We start from the raw sequence: 16,383 nt of genomic DNA, 5'->3' as shown, positions 1-16,383 counted from the left end.
GGCTGAGGCAGAAGAGTTGCTTGAACCTGGGAGGCAAAGGTTGCAGTGAGCTGAGATTGCACCACTGCACTCCAGGCTAGGCAACAGAGTGTGCCCGGTCTCAAAAAAAAAAAAAAAAAAAAAGCTTCACACTGCCCTTTTGCATGCCTTTGCTCCTGCAGGTTCCAATGCCTGGATCGTTCTTATTTTTGCCTTTTATGTCTGACCTCCCCTTCTGCTAAATTATTCAAATGAAGTGACTCATCTAGAATCTAGACTTTAGCTAACAAATATTGCATTTGAGGCTAAAGTTATGTTAGGAGCATTTGAAAAATATTAACTAACCTGCATGTTGCCAGAGTGTGCCACCATAATGTGAAATGATAAAGAACTAGACCAGGAGGTTTCATTTGTGTGTGCCATTGCTGTGACAGGGACTACATGGAGTACTACCTCAAGAATTATGAGGCTTTTGTGGACAGCTGACTTCTGCTAGCTCCCTTTTCTCTGTCTCTCACATCCTGTCTCACTAATAGTCTGGGTCAATTAGTTACTACCCAGCTAGTTACTATCCAGTTAATGACTCTTCATTTTTATTAGGCAGTTATGGGATCAGATCACTGTACCGGCTGTCGGGCAAGCTTAGGCTGCTTGTGAGTCAGAGGACAATCACTTAATCAGTTGGTTGTATCCCAAGAATGCAAAGTAATTTAACCTAAATAAGAATGCTCATATATAAGGAAATGCCTAGAGCTGCTTTGTGTTTAGAAAAGACATCAGGGTGTGGGAGGTACATAGGGTGTCCTAGATTGTCACATAAACTCATACTTATTAATAAAGATAATATTGTTCAAGACTATATTTATGACCAAAATCACCAGGTCAGAACTCACCTTTACTTGACCTGCCCACAACATTTGACAGGGCTTACTGATGGCTCCTTGAAACTTGACTTTGTTTGGTTTATAGAGTACCACACCTTTTGGTTTTCTCCCAATCTTAGTAGCCATTCCCTCTCAATCTCCATTCCTGCTTCCTTCTCTTCTAACTGTTCCCTTTATGTTGGAGTGTCCCAGAGCTCAACATTTCATCCTCTTCTCTATTTTTTTGCTTGATGATTTCATCTAGTTTTATACCATCTGTGTGCTAATGCTTCCCAAAGCTATGTGTCGATACTGAACCTCTCCCTGAACTTCAGGACCCATATATCCAGCTGCCCATTCAACACCTCTGCTTGAATATATGGCAGATATGTCAAATTCACCGTAGCCATATCTGAATTCCAGATGTCCTTAAGTGTTTTTCCCATCTCAGTTTTGACAGTTCTATCTTTCCATTTGCTTAGATGAACTACCTTGGAATCCTTGTTTCTCTGCCCCACGTGCCACTTCTTGCAGTGGTTCCCTATGACCCAGAGTAAGAGCCAAAATCAGCCTTCATGGCCCTAGATAGTTCTGCCCCACTTACTGTTCTGACCTCATCTCCTGCCACACGCTCCCCACTTACCCACTCTGCAACAGCCATTCTGGCCTCTTTGCTCTTCCTCAAACTTGTCAAGTACATTGTTGCCCCTGGCCTTTTGTGCTGACTCCCTCTTACATGAAGCACTGTCCTCAGGTACATACGCAGCTCACTGTACAAAGTCAGACACATCACCACCTTCTCAGACCTAATCTGACCCTCCCTAACAGCCTACAGCTTTCCTTTTTGTTCATGTTTCTCCATAATCCTTACCTTCTGACATGATCTATAATATCCCTCATTTTTGTTTGCCCCACTAGAATAAAAGTTTCACAAGGACAGGGATTTTTGTCTCTTTTGTTTACCCCTGTATCACTAGGACTAAAACCGTGCCTGGCATATAATAGGCTCTTAATAAATCTTTGTTAAATAAATGAATGGTTTATTTTGAATAGACATAATGTGTTTTTAAAATGTAAATATCATGTACCAATGTTAATAGCACAAACTGCTTATGTTACAACATTTGATGTTCCCAAAGTTTCCTAGACTTGGAAGGAATGTCACAAATCTAATATATATGCCAAGGAAAATAAACAATCATCAGTCTTTGAGTTTTGCAGTTTGAAGAAAACAAGGCTGGGTGCAATGGCTCACGCCTACAATCCCAACACTTTGGGAGGCCAGGGTGGGAAGATGAATTGAGGCCAGGGGTTTGAGACCAGCTGGGCAACATAGCAAGACCCTGTTTCAACAAAAAGACAAATTTAAAAAGCCAGATACAGTGGCATGTGCCTGTAGTTCCAGCTAGTTGGGAGGCTGAGGTGGAAAGATCCCTTAAGCCCAGGAGTTTGAGCATACAGTGAACGGTGATGGTAGCCCTGTACTGAATCCTAGGCAATAGAGTGAAACCCTGTCTCTAAATACAAAACAAAACAAAAAACAAAGAAAAGACAGCTGTCCCCTTTCTCCCTTGCTTTGGTTTTACTGGGAAGCCCACTGCAATTTCTGAGAGAAATAATACCAACTTAAAGAAAAATTATTGATATTGTTTTATATGTTATCAGTATGTTTGCAGATGGTGTTTCAATATACTTATAAAACCATTTATAGGAAATGCACACTGTGACACGTACTTTAACCATTACTGGCAAGTATCAAACTTCAAAATTAATTATGCAAATATTCCAAATGTTAGCAAGTTTAAAGTAAAGCATGAGATGACATCTTGGATCCAACTGAAAATAAGTATGCATTATCCTATTACTGTTTTGATTACTGAAAATTATACAAAAACCATGTTATTGAATTTAAAAGATCTATAGTGTTGGCCATCTCTGCACATATCACATCCAAAAACATTGAAAAATTAATATTCTGAATGAAATATACAAAGTTTTATTTTTTAAAACTCTGAATATGTATCTAAAATGTCATATTTACTACAGGAATCCACATTACTTAGCAAAAACAGCAAATTTATTTTGTATGAGAAAAGGACTTGCTTGGGTTAAAGTTTCACTGAATATGGTTTGTTGAAAATGCTTTCCAAACAAAAGTTGGGTGGTTGAATAATTTTGGAAAATGTTGCCTACTACATTAGAATATTAAAGGCTCTGAGAAATTCTGTGTCAAGGAAACATGTTTATCATTGTTTAACCCTATATTTCTTAAACTTACTTGATAAAGGATCCCTTTTTGCATCTAATACCTGTGTCGCCTTTGGAATGCCCTCTTGGAATCTCTTGTGTGGACAATAATCAAATCAGTGGTGGGATATGAGTGAGGCAGATGTGGTGGTGGGTGGAGAGTACCACTTTTAAGCTACCTAAGAGGAGATGGTAAATATGCTTGGGCATCCTAACTAACCATACCTGTCATAACTGAAAAGCCCAAATGACATCAGCTTAGATCCGAGATGATACAGGGACCAGACAGACACCAGAGAGGAGTGGAGACCGTGGTGACGCTGAGAGGTGGTAGTACTTCTACGTGAAACAGCCCCACTCAGTCTCAGCTCATGTGGCTGAGATATAATGGGCCCACTGTGGCCACATCTCCTAATTCTTCAAATCATGCTGAATATCAAAATTTTTATGGACCAGGCACAGTGGCTCATGGGGCCGGGCATGGTGGCTCACACCTGTAATTCTAGCCCTTTGGGAGGCTGAGGCAGGAAAGATGCTTGAGCCCAGGAGTTTGAGACTAGCCTGGGCAACATAGTGAGACCCCATCTCTACAAATAATAACATTAACTGAGCATGGTGATATGCATCTGTGGTCCTGGCTACTTGGGAGGCTGAAGTGAGAGGATCGCTTGAGCCCTGGAGGTCGAGGCTGCAGTAAATCATGATCATGCCACTGCCTCCAGCCTGGCAACAGAGGGAGACCTTGTCTCAAAAAAACAAAATAAAACCAAAAAAACACGAGGCTGTCTGTAAACCCATTGACTTAAGCATTTTATTCTTCATTCTAAAGACATTTTTTTTTTTCATAAAATGTCTCTGAAAATTTTGGTTTTCTAGTTCCCTGAAATTTACTAGACCTTCATGAAATCCATCACCAGATGATTGACTTTGCAAACATTTTTTTCTGTCTTTCCATTTAATGGGAAAAATTAGTCTTTGTCACTCTATTCTGATATTTGTACAGAGGAATTCTGCAATGAGGGGACATAGCGGAAAATGGCCCACTTTCCTTGCAAGCTCTTCAGAGTAACATCTGCCTCAGTGGAGACAGCAACAGACTACTGAGTACTTCCCCCAGGCCTGTGGTCCCTACGCACAGCCCCGTTGGTTATCCTGGTTTCTCCATAGGGAAGCAAATGTCAACCAGCCACATTAGCATCTGTTTTACGTTCATTAAGAAGCCAGAGGATTATTGGGTCTGAATATCTCTCTAGCTGCATCCTGGTATCTAGGTCTCCCTCAGGGTAGTCTGATTGCCCTGTCCAGCGTACCAGATTCACATAAATTCCTTGAGAGCAAGGGTAATATCTTCACTCATTAAGTAGGTACCTATTGAGCACCTACTATGTTCACCATTCTGGGAACCAGGAATGCAGAAATGAACAAGACAGATGTGGGCCCTGTCCTTAGGGATCTCATACTGTGATGAGCAAGACAGAAAATAAACAAGTAAATGAATGAATACATTGTTTTCAAATCATGATAAAGTGATCAGGGAAGGTTTTTCCAACCAGCTGTGATAAAATAAGTATCAGTAAATGTTTGAGTTGAATTTCATTTCACCAAATTGAATCAGACCCCCTCTGCACATCAAACTCAGACGATAACTTTGAAAATGGCCTTCAGCTGTACTGCTGTTTTGTGCACAGCTCTGATTAGCCCATGTGTAATTTGAGACATCGAATTTTTTGGCTATAGGACATCTCTGTAGCATGAAGTTTTTCTGATACGTGGCCATTGACCTGAATACTGCCATGTCTAGCTTTCTGCATCCCAGAAGCAGCTGAGTACCTGTAATATCATCATTTGCAACCACTTTTGTATACATCCATAAGCCAGTAAGCAGAAAGGGTGAATAAGTGGTGATGTTCGTATTGTCTGTATACTTTAGAGTATATGTATGAGCAGATTATGATAAATGGATCTTAATGGAAACCCAGCCAGGGTTATACATACAGTTTAAACATCAGAGGTTTCTGATAGATTATAATAAAACTGAAGGGGAAAAAAATTGCACTTTTCCAAGCATTTGTAGAGCTGTGATTCATTTTTACCATTAAAATATTTATATTAAGTTAAACACTTCATTTGTTTTCATCCCAGGATCCTATAAAAGATAAGGAAATTTGTCATTATTTTTCATTACATTTTGACTCTGTGATAAGTACTGAACTTTTAAAGACATGATGCTGGCCAGAATGAACTTACTATATATTTTTAAATAAACCATTTGTTTAACTTTGGTATATATTACATTCTGAATAATTCTGGCCTCGTTGTTATTTTAAACAACTGTTACTTTCCAAAAATATGCATGGTTCACTGTAGAGAGCTCTAAATGATAAGTCTGTTGAACTTTCAAAACAATTGTTGTCTAGTTTTCTTCCTCACCTATAATATTATTGTTATTGATATTGATTTTATGCATCTATCAATAAATATGAACGTATTTTTAGATACTCTTAGGGTGTAAACATAGAATTGATTCATATCACTTAAACTAACTCATTTAAGAATATTACTTATGAGTCCACGTGCAATGGCTCACGCCTGTAATCTCAGCACTTTGGGAGGCCGAGGTGGGTGAATCACCTGAAGTCAGGAGTTCAAGACAAGCCTGGTCAGCATGGTGAAACCCTGTCTCTACTAAAAATACAAAAATTAGCCAGGCGTGGGGGTGGACGCCTATAATCCCAGCTACTAGGGATGCTGAAGCAGGAGAATCACTTGAACCAGGGAGGCAGAGGTTGCAGTGAGCCGAGATCATGCTATTGCACTCCAGCCTGGGTGACAGAGTGAGACGCCGTCTCCAAAAAAAAAAAAAAAAAGAATATTACTTATGAAAAATTGTTCAAATCATAGGACACAGAAATATATATATTAAAAAAACAGTTTTTAGTACAATTAGAGCATAAGGAACAGAATCCAGGTAAAGAAAAGCTTTGTGCGACACCACAGACCTCAGTGTCTCTGGGGCAGCGCTGATGGTTTTGTTGAGCAAACTGCTAACATAATTCATTTGATATTTAGCAGTATTATTAAGCTACCATGTAGAAGACCAATTAGAGGTGCTTGGTTTGTGGGGCTCTCTGTTTTTGGAAGTTTGTTTTGTTTGTCTGTATTGGGGAGTGGAAATAGTAGAGAGACTGGGGAAAGGAGGCCAAGTGGGAAATTATTGCTGCAATACAAGTGCAAAATAGAGAAGGAACAAAAGTAGATACGTGGAAATGGAGAAAACATATATGGTGTATTAAGGACATGTGTTGTCCTCTTCTGTTAAATTTAGGTTGGAAAGAAAGGTATTTATGATAGGAATAAATTCCTAATATTCAGTACCATTTAAATCATTTGCATTGTTTAGTGTCCAACTTATTTACACCAGGACTTGAACTGAGTGCTTCGGAGTTCTGGTGTGCTGTGTTCTTTGTTTTAATGCTTCATCTATTTCAAAAACAAAAACAAAACTATCTGTTACCTGCATATCATACATATATATGCATATCATGTATAAATACATGGTTCCCCACACGCACACTGCTACTTTGTGAGTAAAAGAAAACAAAGTATCACTAAAAGTTGGAAACATGTCTTTTTTTTTGAGACAAGGTCTCACTCTGTTGACCAGGACCATGGCTCACTGCAGCATTGGTGTCCCCCTCTTCCAGGCTCAAGTGACCCTCCCACCTCAGTCTCCCAAGTAGCTGGGACTGCAGGTGCATGACACCATGCCCAGATAATTCTTGTATTTTTTTAGAGATGGGATCTCACAATGTTGCTCAGGCTGGTGTGGAACTCCTGGGCTCAGCGATTCTTCTGCCTCAGCCTCCCAAAGTGCTGGAATTACAGGGGTGAGGAAACATTTTCTACCAGGAATCTTGATGAAATGTGTTTGTAAATAACAAAAACATTTTCAAATTGTTGGAAATTTCTTAGCAGTTAGTGCTTTAAAAGAAAAAAAGTTTCAACCAGCATGTGTTTCCTCATCTTAAACAATGAATAGCAATGTTTGCAAAATGTGTGTTATATTATCTCTCTAAATAAAAGTTGATAGTTCCCGTAATACTTGTAACAAACATTTCTGGGTGTCAAAATAATTTGCCTTTCAGGTCATTCCCAAGTAAATTTATTTTTAAAGCATTTATGTGCAGTTGCAAAAAAGGGCTCCCAAAAAAGAGACGGCTGTTGCACAGCTTCAGTTGGCCTAGAGTTTTCATTTATTCCATGCTCTTTTTTATAAGTGAACTTTTCTCAAAGCTGTGTTTCTCTTCTTAACTTTCATTCATAAAGGTAAGTGTCTTTATTTCCTTGAAAAGCTTTATTCATTAGAATTAAGCAGAAGTTTTCTTTAAAAAAATCACAGACTTACAGTCTTTTTAGAGCCAGCCAAGATCTCTCATAGATATAATCTAATTTCATGAGTGAGGAAACCGAGGCCCAGGGAGATTTAAGTCACTCAATGTTGAACACTAATCAGTGGGTTGAGAAAAATCTTTAAAAACAGAAATGAATTGAGTTAACATTTATGGTAGGAATTGTTTTAATTTCACAAGTAGTTAGTATTATATAACTGCTATCTACCACTTTGACACAGAGAACTCTTTGAATACCAAAACATTTTCTTAATAATTAGTGGCAGCCAATAATATTATCAGACCCTGAGCCAACCACATGCTGACCTAACACAAGACCTGAGGATTTTTCACCCTGAGTCTTGTTCCCTTGCTGCTACATAACACTACACTCTGCATTAAAATCAGCTAAGGAGGATTTTAAAAATTTAACCATGAAGGGAAATCGTCTAGAAGTTATTTATTCAATAGCTACAACCCAAGAAGCAATGTAGCTGAGTAGAAAGGGCACAGGTCTTGGGGAATGGCAGTGGGAATAACTTTGGTTCTCATTTGGTCCCTTCCTGTATGACCCAGGGCAAATCTCTCAATTTCTCTCTCTTTTTTTCTACTCATCTGTAAAATGGGCACAATTTGGATTCTTGTAAGGATTGAGTGAACTTAGATATACATAGTGCCTGGCACATAATACACATTTTGCCAAAAGGTAACTAGAAGTACTTGATGGAGAGTGTCTGTAAGTAAACCAGTGCGTGCCAAGTTGAGGTCAATAGATGTGGGATGAGATGTTTCGCAGTCATTGCTGGGTCTTAGTTTGTGACTTTGTTATAATTCTGTGCTGTGGCATAGATGCCATCGCCAGATATCTCACTTTTCAGTGTGACCCTGCTAAGAATCTGAACACTTCTGCAGGACAGAAACCAGAGCATTAACAAATTGTCTCCTTGCCCAGCGAAGTTTGCCTGTAGCACCGGCCTTTCTATTTTCCTTTTTTTTTCTTTTCCCTCACAACAGCCGCTTCCCTGTTTTTGGAACCACATACTGAATTCAAGTTAGTAATTTCACTTTCCAAGATCTCAGATACTTGAGAAGTTAGCAGATATTTTTTCCATTTTAGATTTAAGTACCAAAAAAGTAAAAAGAAACAAGCAAACAAACAAAACCGTGCAGCCATCAGCTGGGGGGTACGTTCAGCATTTGTGATTATTTCAAAGCAAAAATCCATTTACTAGATCCATGTGACTTCGGATTTGAGGATCAGTTTTTTAAAAACAGCACCAACCAGACTTGTAAAGTTTGCAGAAACTGCCGACAGACCCGAAATGCTAAAGGTTGTAATCTCTTGAAAGGAGTTGGTCGATTTTCCTGTTGCCCCTCCTATCAACTTTAACCTCCAACCTTCTCCAGCATGTATCACTACAAATAAAACTGCTGAGGTTTGACAAGAGGATATAAAGTCAGTAGGCCATCGCACAGAGACGGCCACGTGATTTTCTTCAACCTGAAATGAATGCTCTTTAAGTTGGGCTTTTCAATAGGAAGTCATAAACACTCACTCGTATCGCTTTAAGTTTTAATAATTACTGTTCCAAAAAAACCCAGAAATATACATATTAAATGGTGTTTGACAACTGGAATTTAGTGGTTTTGTTATTGGTTGTCTTAGACCATTAACTTGGATTTCTGTTCTTAATTTTAATGTATACGATTTCAAGCAAGCAGCATATGATACTGATATAAACATGGCATTTGTATACTGCATTATAAATGAATTTTTAGCTTGTGATTAAGACAAACCAGATGACCTAAAGCAAACAGTGTGTTTGTATTGCTCTGGTGACTTAAAAATAATGCCCTGTCCTGGATTCACCTGCAGTGCCTTTTGTCCTTTAGAGAACTGGAGACATGTGGCTCACGTAGCACTTCAGCTCACCAAGGTTTCTGAACTTTCATTATTTTTATAGATTTCTCAAATAATTCCACTGTCTGTGGAAATTATTCATCCTACACTAGATAAATGCTGTGTTAAGAAGTCTGTGGCACGCTTCAGTCTGAACTCAGTGGCTGTCTGTTACTAGGTCTGGTCTGAACATCAGGAATGGGGTGCTATTGCATCAATAATTGGACAGTGGTTCTTCTTTTAAAAAGCAAAAACAAAAAAGCACATCTGTGTTTTTGTCAAGGCCAGCTTAGTAGCTCCCAAACAACCATAGAGAGGTGGCCTGCCTGTCCAAGTGTTCATTTTTCACGCTGATTTTCTCCTATCTATGTTATTTTCACCAGGCCACTGAGTGAAGGGAGGACACAGGTTATGAAGGAGCAGTGAGTCTGAGAAGTAAAAGGCACTGGTGCTGGAGATGGAGGACAGGGCACCGATTAGATCCTCCTGACCTCTTGGCCACCTCGGCAGAATCCTGCCTTTTAGCAGAGCCAGGATACCTTCTGCAAATGCATTGTGTTGCCATAATGAAAATGCCTTTGTATGAAACTCCAGACCCAGTCACCTGAGCACTTCACTTCTTCCTGAGGAGCATCCAGAGCCTAGAAAAGATTTGTGTGTTGGTTTGTGATGGTGGTGTGGTGGGGGCACAGGAGACGGGAAGAAGAAACAAACCCAAACCAAAAAACCTATGTGGCTATGACTGTCATCTTAGAATTCTTAGGGAACTACCTTTTTATATGTTCCTTATGGCAAAACACGGTTGAGACCATTAGGAAACTCCTTCATTCGTCCCATGAAACAGTGCAATTTTATTCTATAAATCCAAATGCTAATTATTAACAACAGCTGTAGTAATCCATTGCATTTATACAGCACCTCCACATTCATTATTTTGTTTGAGCCTAACAACTCCTCTAGGAAACTGAAAGCATCTTAATGGATAGGAAAGCAAAGGCTCAGAAAGATAAAAGTGACTTGTCCAATATTAATCCATTAGTGTCAGAGCCGGGATTGCAGCATTTACTGTGTACCAGGCATCCAAGGATGGGTTTGATTCCTTCCCTCAAGGTGCTTACAGTCTGTGACGTGTGGGGTGGAGGGTGATGTTCCTGATAGCTCAATGCTTAACGTACAACAGGACGGAGCACTGAGGCAGTGGCCTGAGCTCAGTCTGTGGGAGCAGACCTGTTTCGATCCAGCCGCCCTCATTCCAAGTAAGGCAGTTTTAAGAATTAGCTGTTTGGCCAATTGAAAAATATCTTCCAATTTTAACTCACTGAATTGCCAGTTCCAAAACTTTTTAAGACATAGTTATACTATAATTATAAAAGAGGCCAACCTTATAACTCAACTGCTGAAAAGGGAGATGAAGACCTACAAAACGTATTAGGAAAAGCCATGGAGATCAGCAGGTGGAGGTGTGGGGCGAGCTGGGTGAACAACTCAAACGTAAAAAAGCAAACAAAATTACAGGTAGGACAAGAAAAAGCATCTGTCTTTTTGCTAATATGAAATGCCAAAACCTCCCCTTTTATTTTTTATATTTTTGTCTTGAAACATTAAAATAAGTGAACAACCCAACATTTAGATGGTACTGGGTAAGGGAAACCCAGTCTGATTGATTTAGGTATTTTAAATTTTAGATCAATATCCACAACATGAATATTTTTACTACTTGACTAAGTGTTCTTTATGTTTGCTTTTACCAAGAACTTCATTCCTTCTATTTTTATTGATAAAGGCATGCATATGTGCTTTTAATATATATATACACACACACACACATATATATATATGGCACTAATAGAGTTAAAATAGGCATACATGTGGTTGAGAAGAGATTTAATTCATCTCTTAATGCCATGGAAATTCCTGGGTATTCCTGAAAACAATGTTCTAAAAGCACCTAGTGTTGCCTAGGTGGAAGGTTCTAAAGTTAATTTGAGAGCCAGGCACAGCAGCTCACACGTATAATCCCAGCACTTTAGGAGGCCAAGGTGTGTGGATTGCTTGAGGCCAGGAACTTGAGACCAGCCTGGGCAACATGGTGAGACCCCATCCCTACTAAAAATACCAAAAAAAAAAAAAAAAATTGCTATTTGCAACCATTGTGGAAGACTGTACAGTGTGGCGATTACTCAAAGATCTAGAAGTAGAAATAACATTTGACCCAGCAATCTTATCACTGGCCCAATTATCTTATTACTGGGCATACAACCAAAGGAATGTTAATCATTCTGTTATAAAGATACATACATGCATATGTTCATTGCAGCACTATTCACAATAGCAAAGACATGGAATCAACCCAAATGCCCATCAATGATACACTGAATAAAGGAAATATGGTACATATGCACCATGGAATAGTATGCAGCCATTAAAAGGAACAAGGTCATGTCCTCTGCAGGGTCATGGATGGAGCTGGAAGCCGTTATGCTCAGCAAACTAACGCAGGAACAGAAAACCAAACACTGCATGTTGTCGCTTATAAGTGGGAGCTGAACAACAGAAACACATAGACACATGGGTGGGGGAACAACACACACTGGGGCCTGTTGGGGATGCAGTGGAGGGAGAGCATCAGGAAGAATAGCTAATGGATGCTGGGCTTAATACTTAGGTGATGGGTCGACAGGTGCAGCAAACCACCGTGGCACACATTTACCTGTGTAACAAACCTGAACATCCTGTACATGTACCCAGAACTTGAAATAAAAGTTGACGCATAAGAACGATTTACTTTCATTTAAATAGCTTAGATTCTGTTGCCTACGAATATAGGGCACTAAACTTTTATTTATGCAGGATAACTGTCCTGGTTATGCCAAAGATATATTAAATAAAATGTTTAATTGATGACTCAAAACATACCTCAAGTTTATCTTTCCAGAACTTTGTATATCAGAAGGTGAAGTAGATGATCCTGCATCTGTCTGCATTGACTCTCAGATGTTTGGTCTGTTGACTTTCTCCTCCCAATGACAAAGAATGCTATCTGTTTTGAAGTGACTTTTAGTTTGTTGAATATTGGTGGTGAGTGGAAAATGAATGTAAATGAAATATTGTATTGCTGGAGCAGGTACAAGGGATGTGAATGAAAGCTTCCTGTTTTATGGGCTGCTGAGAGGTGAGAGCTCTTAAAAGGCAGTCTGCTAAGTGATCCCAAGCTAATGCAAATTAACAGTTGTTTTCTTTCAGAACTGTGTGACTGAATAAACATTTACCATTTGTTTCATTTCTACTCATCTCTTAAAACAGTTGCTACAGGTCTTAATAGTAAGACTCGAAACATATAATGTATTAGCCTTGGCACATCAAAATATTGTTCATCTTCCAAACTTGAGATATTCCAGTTTGGCTTCTCACTGAGTTTATAATGTTCTGAGGGTATGTATCTAAAAACGCATCTTACTAATCTCCTGGAATTGATTTTTTTTTAAAAGTCCCTGTAACTTGTCACTATTCCCAGCTTAAACACGGTCTGTCAATTGCGAGACTGATGGGCATTGTGGTATGTTTCAATCTTAGGAGAGGCCTGAATAAGAAGTTTAAACCATTAAATAGTATTTTGGAAGAGAGACGTATGATATTTGTGCAAAATAATAATGAGGTTAAAAATGGAATTTCAGCCTTTGCTGAAAGAGCAACGCCTCCTGCTTTTCTGTGCAAGCCTTTCGCATGATTCAGTGTGATCACCTTTTCTCATAGCACCACTGTGGCAACTGTGAGGGGTAAAGAATTTCAGCAATTGAACAACAGTATCAAATACATTCATTTCAGGAACTCTCCTAAAGGTTTATTCCAATCGTTAACATTCCTGGAGCTGGTGGTGTCTGCCAAGTGCTCTGCGCTAGTTCACAGGCAGCAAATTTAGCATGACAAAGTTGCTCCCATTTTGCAAATGGGAAACCTGGAGCCCCAAATGGAGCCTCTCACAGTAAACTGCAGAATGGAGATGAGATCCTAGAGATACAGTATAAGGGATTATCTGGGATCATGTAGATGGTTTGCAGTTGCCTTTGTATGGCTACCGGGTTAGATCATTCTTGGCAAGTTTGGTGAATTAGTATCCTATTCCTGAGTCCCATTTCAATACCTAGCTTGGAACTCTTCCACTCCCTGAAAACTTCCATTGAAATTTTTATCAATGGTATTTGCATAGACAAAATGGAATCAAACTATTGACATGTACTTTTTTATTAAAAAAAAAAAGCAAATTTCTGTGAATGGTTTGTCAGTGGAGATAATTTAGCCAAAGGCACCTGTCTTCTCTAAGGACTCTGCCTGAAAAGACTTTTAGGGGGAGCTTGGTGAATTTTTTGTCTTTAAAATAAAGCTGTTTTTGAGGTATAAGAGAAGCTTGGTTTTTGAAATGGCACAATGAATAACAAAAGCCCCTTTTCACCCCCCAAAAAAGGACTAAAAAGAACATTTGTTAGACTCTTGGGGAAGAATTGTGCTGTTAACATAAAAGTCTAGATACAAGAAAAGGGAAAATTGGAAGAAGAGGAGGAGCAGGTAATACTGGGGAAATGCTGGACCCTGAAAGCAACTTGTTTTACAAAGATGATTACACCCAAGCTTGGATTCAAAACATAAGAAAGCGTGCTTATAGTGAATAAAACAGCTAGAAGATAAAACTTAGAGCATCCTGCTGTTGAGGACAGACTTATGCATGGGTTTGCATGTGCTTCTCTCTCCATTCCTTCCTCTTCTCCCACAGTGGCCCTATAAGTATATTCTGGCAGACAAGTGGCCAATAACCAGTCTTCATAATGGAGGTCAGGTGATTTGTATTTCTGGATTTTTAGAATAGACAGGGCTTGTCATTGATTTGAAGATGGAAAGTACACTATTTCACTACCCCCTGTCATTTAGTGGATGTGGTTCTTGAGTATGTCCAGAATTATATGGTTGTTAATGTGTCTTAAGCCCTGACCTAAACTGTAGATGAGAAGGCTGTTTAAATATTAAAATGCAGAACAAACAGAATTGCTTATGCAGTAGGAAAGTGCACAGTATTCAAAAGTCAGGCCTAATCTTTTTGTGGGGCAGCTATTGTGAATGCTACATTTCTGTCCATAATATAACTCTTTTGAAAACTCCCTCTTTCACAAAAATACTAAGTTGATGGTCTCTCTTTAAAAAAAAAAAAAAAGTCAAGTAACAGAGTATATAACTTCAGAGTTATCAAATATGTTTATCCCCCTTACATGTCAAAGTTTAAGTGCTATGTTTTGTATATACAGTCATCATGATATTTGAAAAGGCCGTAAAGAAAAACAATTATATAATTGTTTTTAAAGAATGTAGAAGCAAGGATAAAAAGGGCTTTAGAAACTAGAGAACAGTATTAACAATTATAGTACCTGAAGTCAAGCTGCAAAATTCTGTCCTAATTATTGGTGATGATTAATTAAGCGTAAAGTTACATGCCTTGAAAGAATTTCAGAATTATTTTTCTTTGATTTTTTCTACCCAAAAAAGGCCCACCCCATCATTTTCTATTTTAGCAGTTTCCACAACTTAAACATTAAATTCTTATTGTTTGATTTCTGTTATATTAGTAGTGTGTGTTTTGCAATTCTAATCTTCACGTTTTTCTTTCTTTATCACTGAAGTAGGCCTTTTGAAGCTGGGAAATTTTTCATAGCAATATTGACAGTGTTCACATTTGCATGATGACAGCCAAGGAATGGAGCAGTAATTTTTGAAATTGCAGAAGTATTTAGAACACTGATAAAAGCTGAAATATATTTTTGATGGATTGAAGTTAAGCATACATGATTTTTCCTGCTGTCAAAAGGCTCTGAATTTAGTGAATATTTGCCTGCTGTGAGAATGCAAGATTAACATCACAGCCATCACCCGGGCACCCAAACCCTGCAATTTAATAGCTTTTTAGGTTCTTTCCTTTTTCTAAACAGCAATTAATCTCATTTTAGTACAATTTTCTCGTTTCTGAAGTCGCTCATTGAATCGCTGTTTTGTTCATATTTGGCTTCAGCTCCTCTGCATAGCCATTAAAGTCCCAATTAATGTCACCTTTAGCTGAAGAGTACTCATTTTTATTGAGAAAATGACAGTTGCTGCCATGAGTAGTGCAGTGTAATATACATTAATTGCCCTGTAACACTGGTAATTACGAGTTTTTCAAGCCTCTCAGTAAACTGTCATGCCTAGACAAGACTGTGCTAAAATAGATTACTCATTAGGGAGACCTGTCCTATTTTCTGGTGGGTTCTTAGTGTTGGTTTAAAAAAAAAAAAAAATCTTGAGCTTGAACAAATAGTTGCCAAGAGCAATTTCCTACAACAATATCCTCGTGTTGGGTTTTTCAGCCATCACTTAAGATTGCGGTCAGCAAACAGACAGGGTGCAGTGGACGCTACAGATGTTGAATCTTGAGCCTTTATTTATGTGGATCACAAGAGCGAACGTAAGGGCGCTTCATTCAGGGTTGAATACAGAGTGTAACTGAAGAGTGCTCCTAGAGGGTGTTGTGTTAAAACAGGTTCATTCCCTGGTATTTCAAGAAGATGGGAGAGAACCAGTGTGCCACATTTACCAGGTCTTTATCACCTCTGTGCTGAGTCCAGCAAGGAGAAGCTTTGATGCCTTTATTCATCAAATTCCTATGAGCACTGGAGTAGATAAATAAGTTTGACACTGAACATGGTGAGCTTTGTTGGTTTATATGGTTTTAAGGCACAGTTTTAAAAAGGGAGGGGGAAATCCTTAGTTGAAGAGCACTGTGATCATCTTAAATGTGAAATTACCAGCCCACAATCTTGTTTTAAAATATATGGTTGCTGACTGGCACATTTGGCAGTAGTTTTTTTTCCAAATCATATTTCTAATTGCAGTGTGGAGATCATTTTTCGACTCCCTGTTTCTCTCACATTTTATATGTTGGTGTTTTAACACGAAATAGTGAACTTTAAAGCCCATAGTTGCTTAG

At 38.7% G+C, this 16,383-nt stretch overlaps 1 protein-coding gene across 3 annotated transcripts in view; it reads left to right on the top strand.

Moving 5' to 3' along the window:
- C6H15orf41 (chromosome 6 C15orf41 homolog) overlaps nt 1-16,383 on the top strand; it is a 230,905-nt gene that overhangs the window by 161,311 nt on the left and 53,211 nt on the right. Inside the window, exon 11 of one of the 3 annotated variants that reach the window (XM_023230242.1) lies at nt 6,883-7,188. The exons of the other annotated variants lie outside the window; for them this stretch is intronic. Coding sequence (XP_023086010.1) covers nt 6,883-7,027 — 145 coding nt within the window. The 3' untranslated portion in view covers nt 7,028-7,188. Of the gene's footprint in view, nt 1-6,882; nt 7,189-16,383 lie in introns of those variants that run through there. 3 annotated transcript variants of the gene reach the window in all.

The sequence above is a fragment of the Piliocolobus tephrosceles genome, chromosome 6 (genome assembly GCF_002776525.5).
Source record: "Piliocolobus tephrosceles isolate RC106 chromosome 6, ASM277652v3, whole genome shotgun sequence".
Lineage (NCBI taxonomy): Eukaryota > Metazoa > Chordata > Mammalia > Primates > Cercopithecidae > Piliocolobus > Piliocolobus tephrosceles.
The sequence above is the reverse complement of the archived record's forward strand: the minus strand, read 5'-3'. Positions and strand labels throughout refer to the sequence as shown.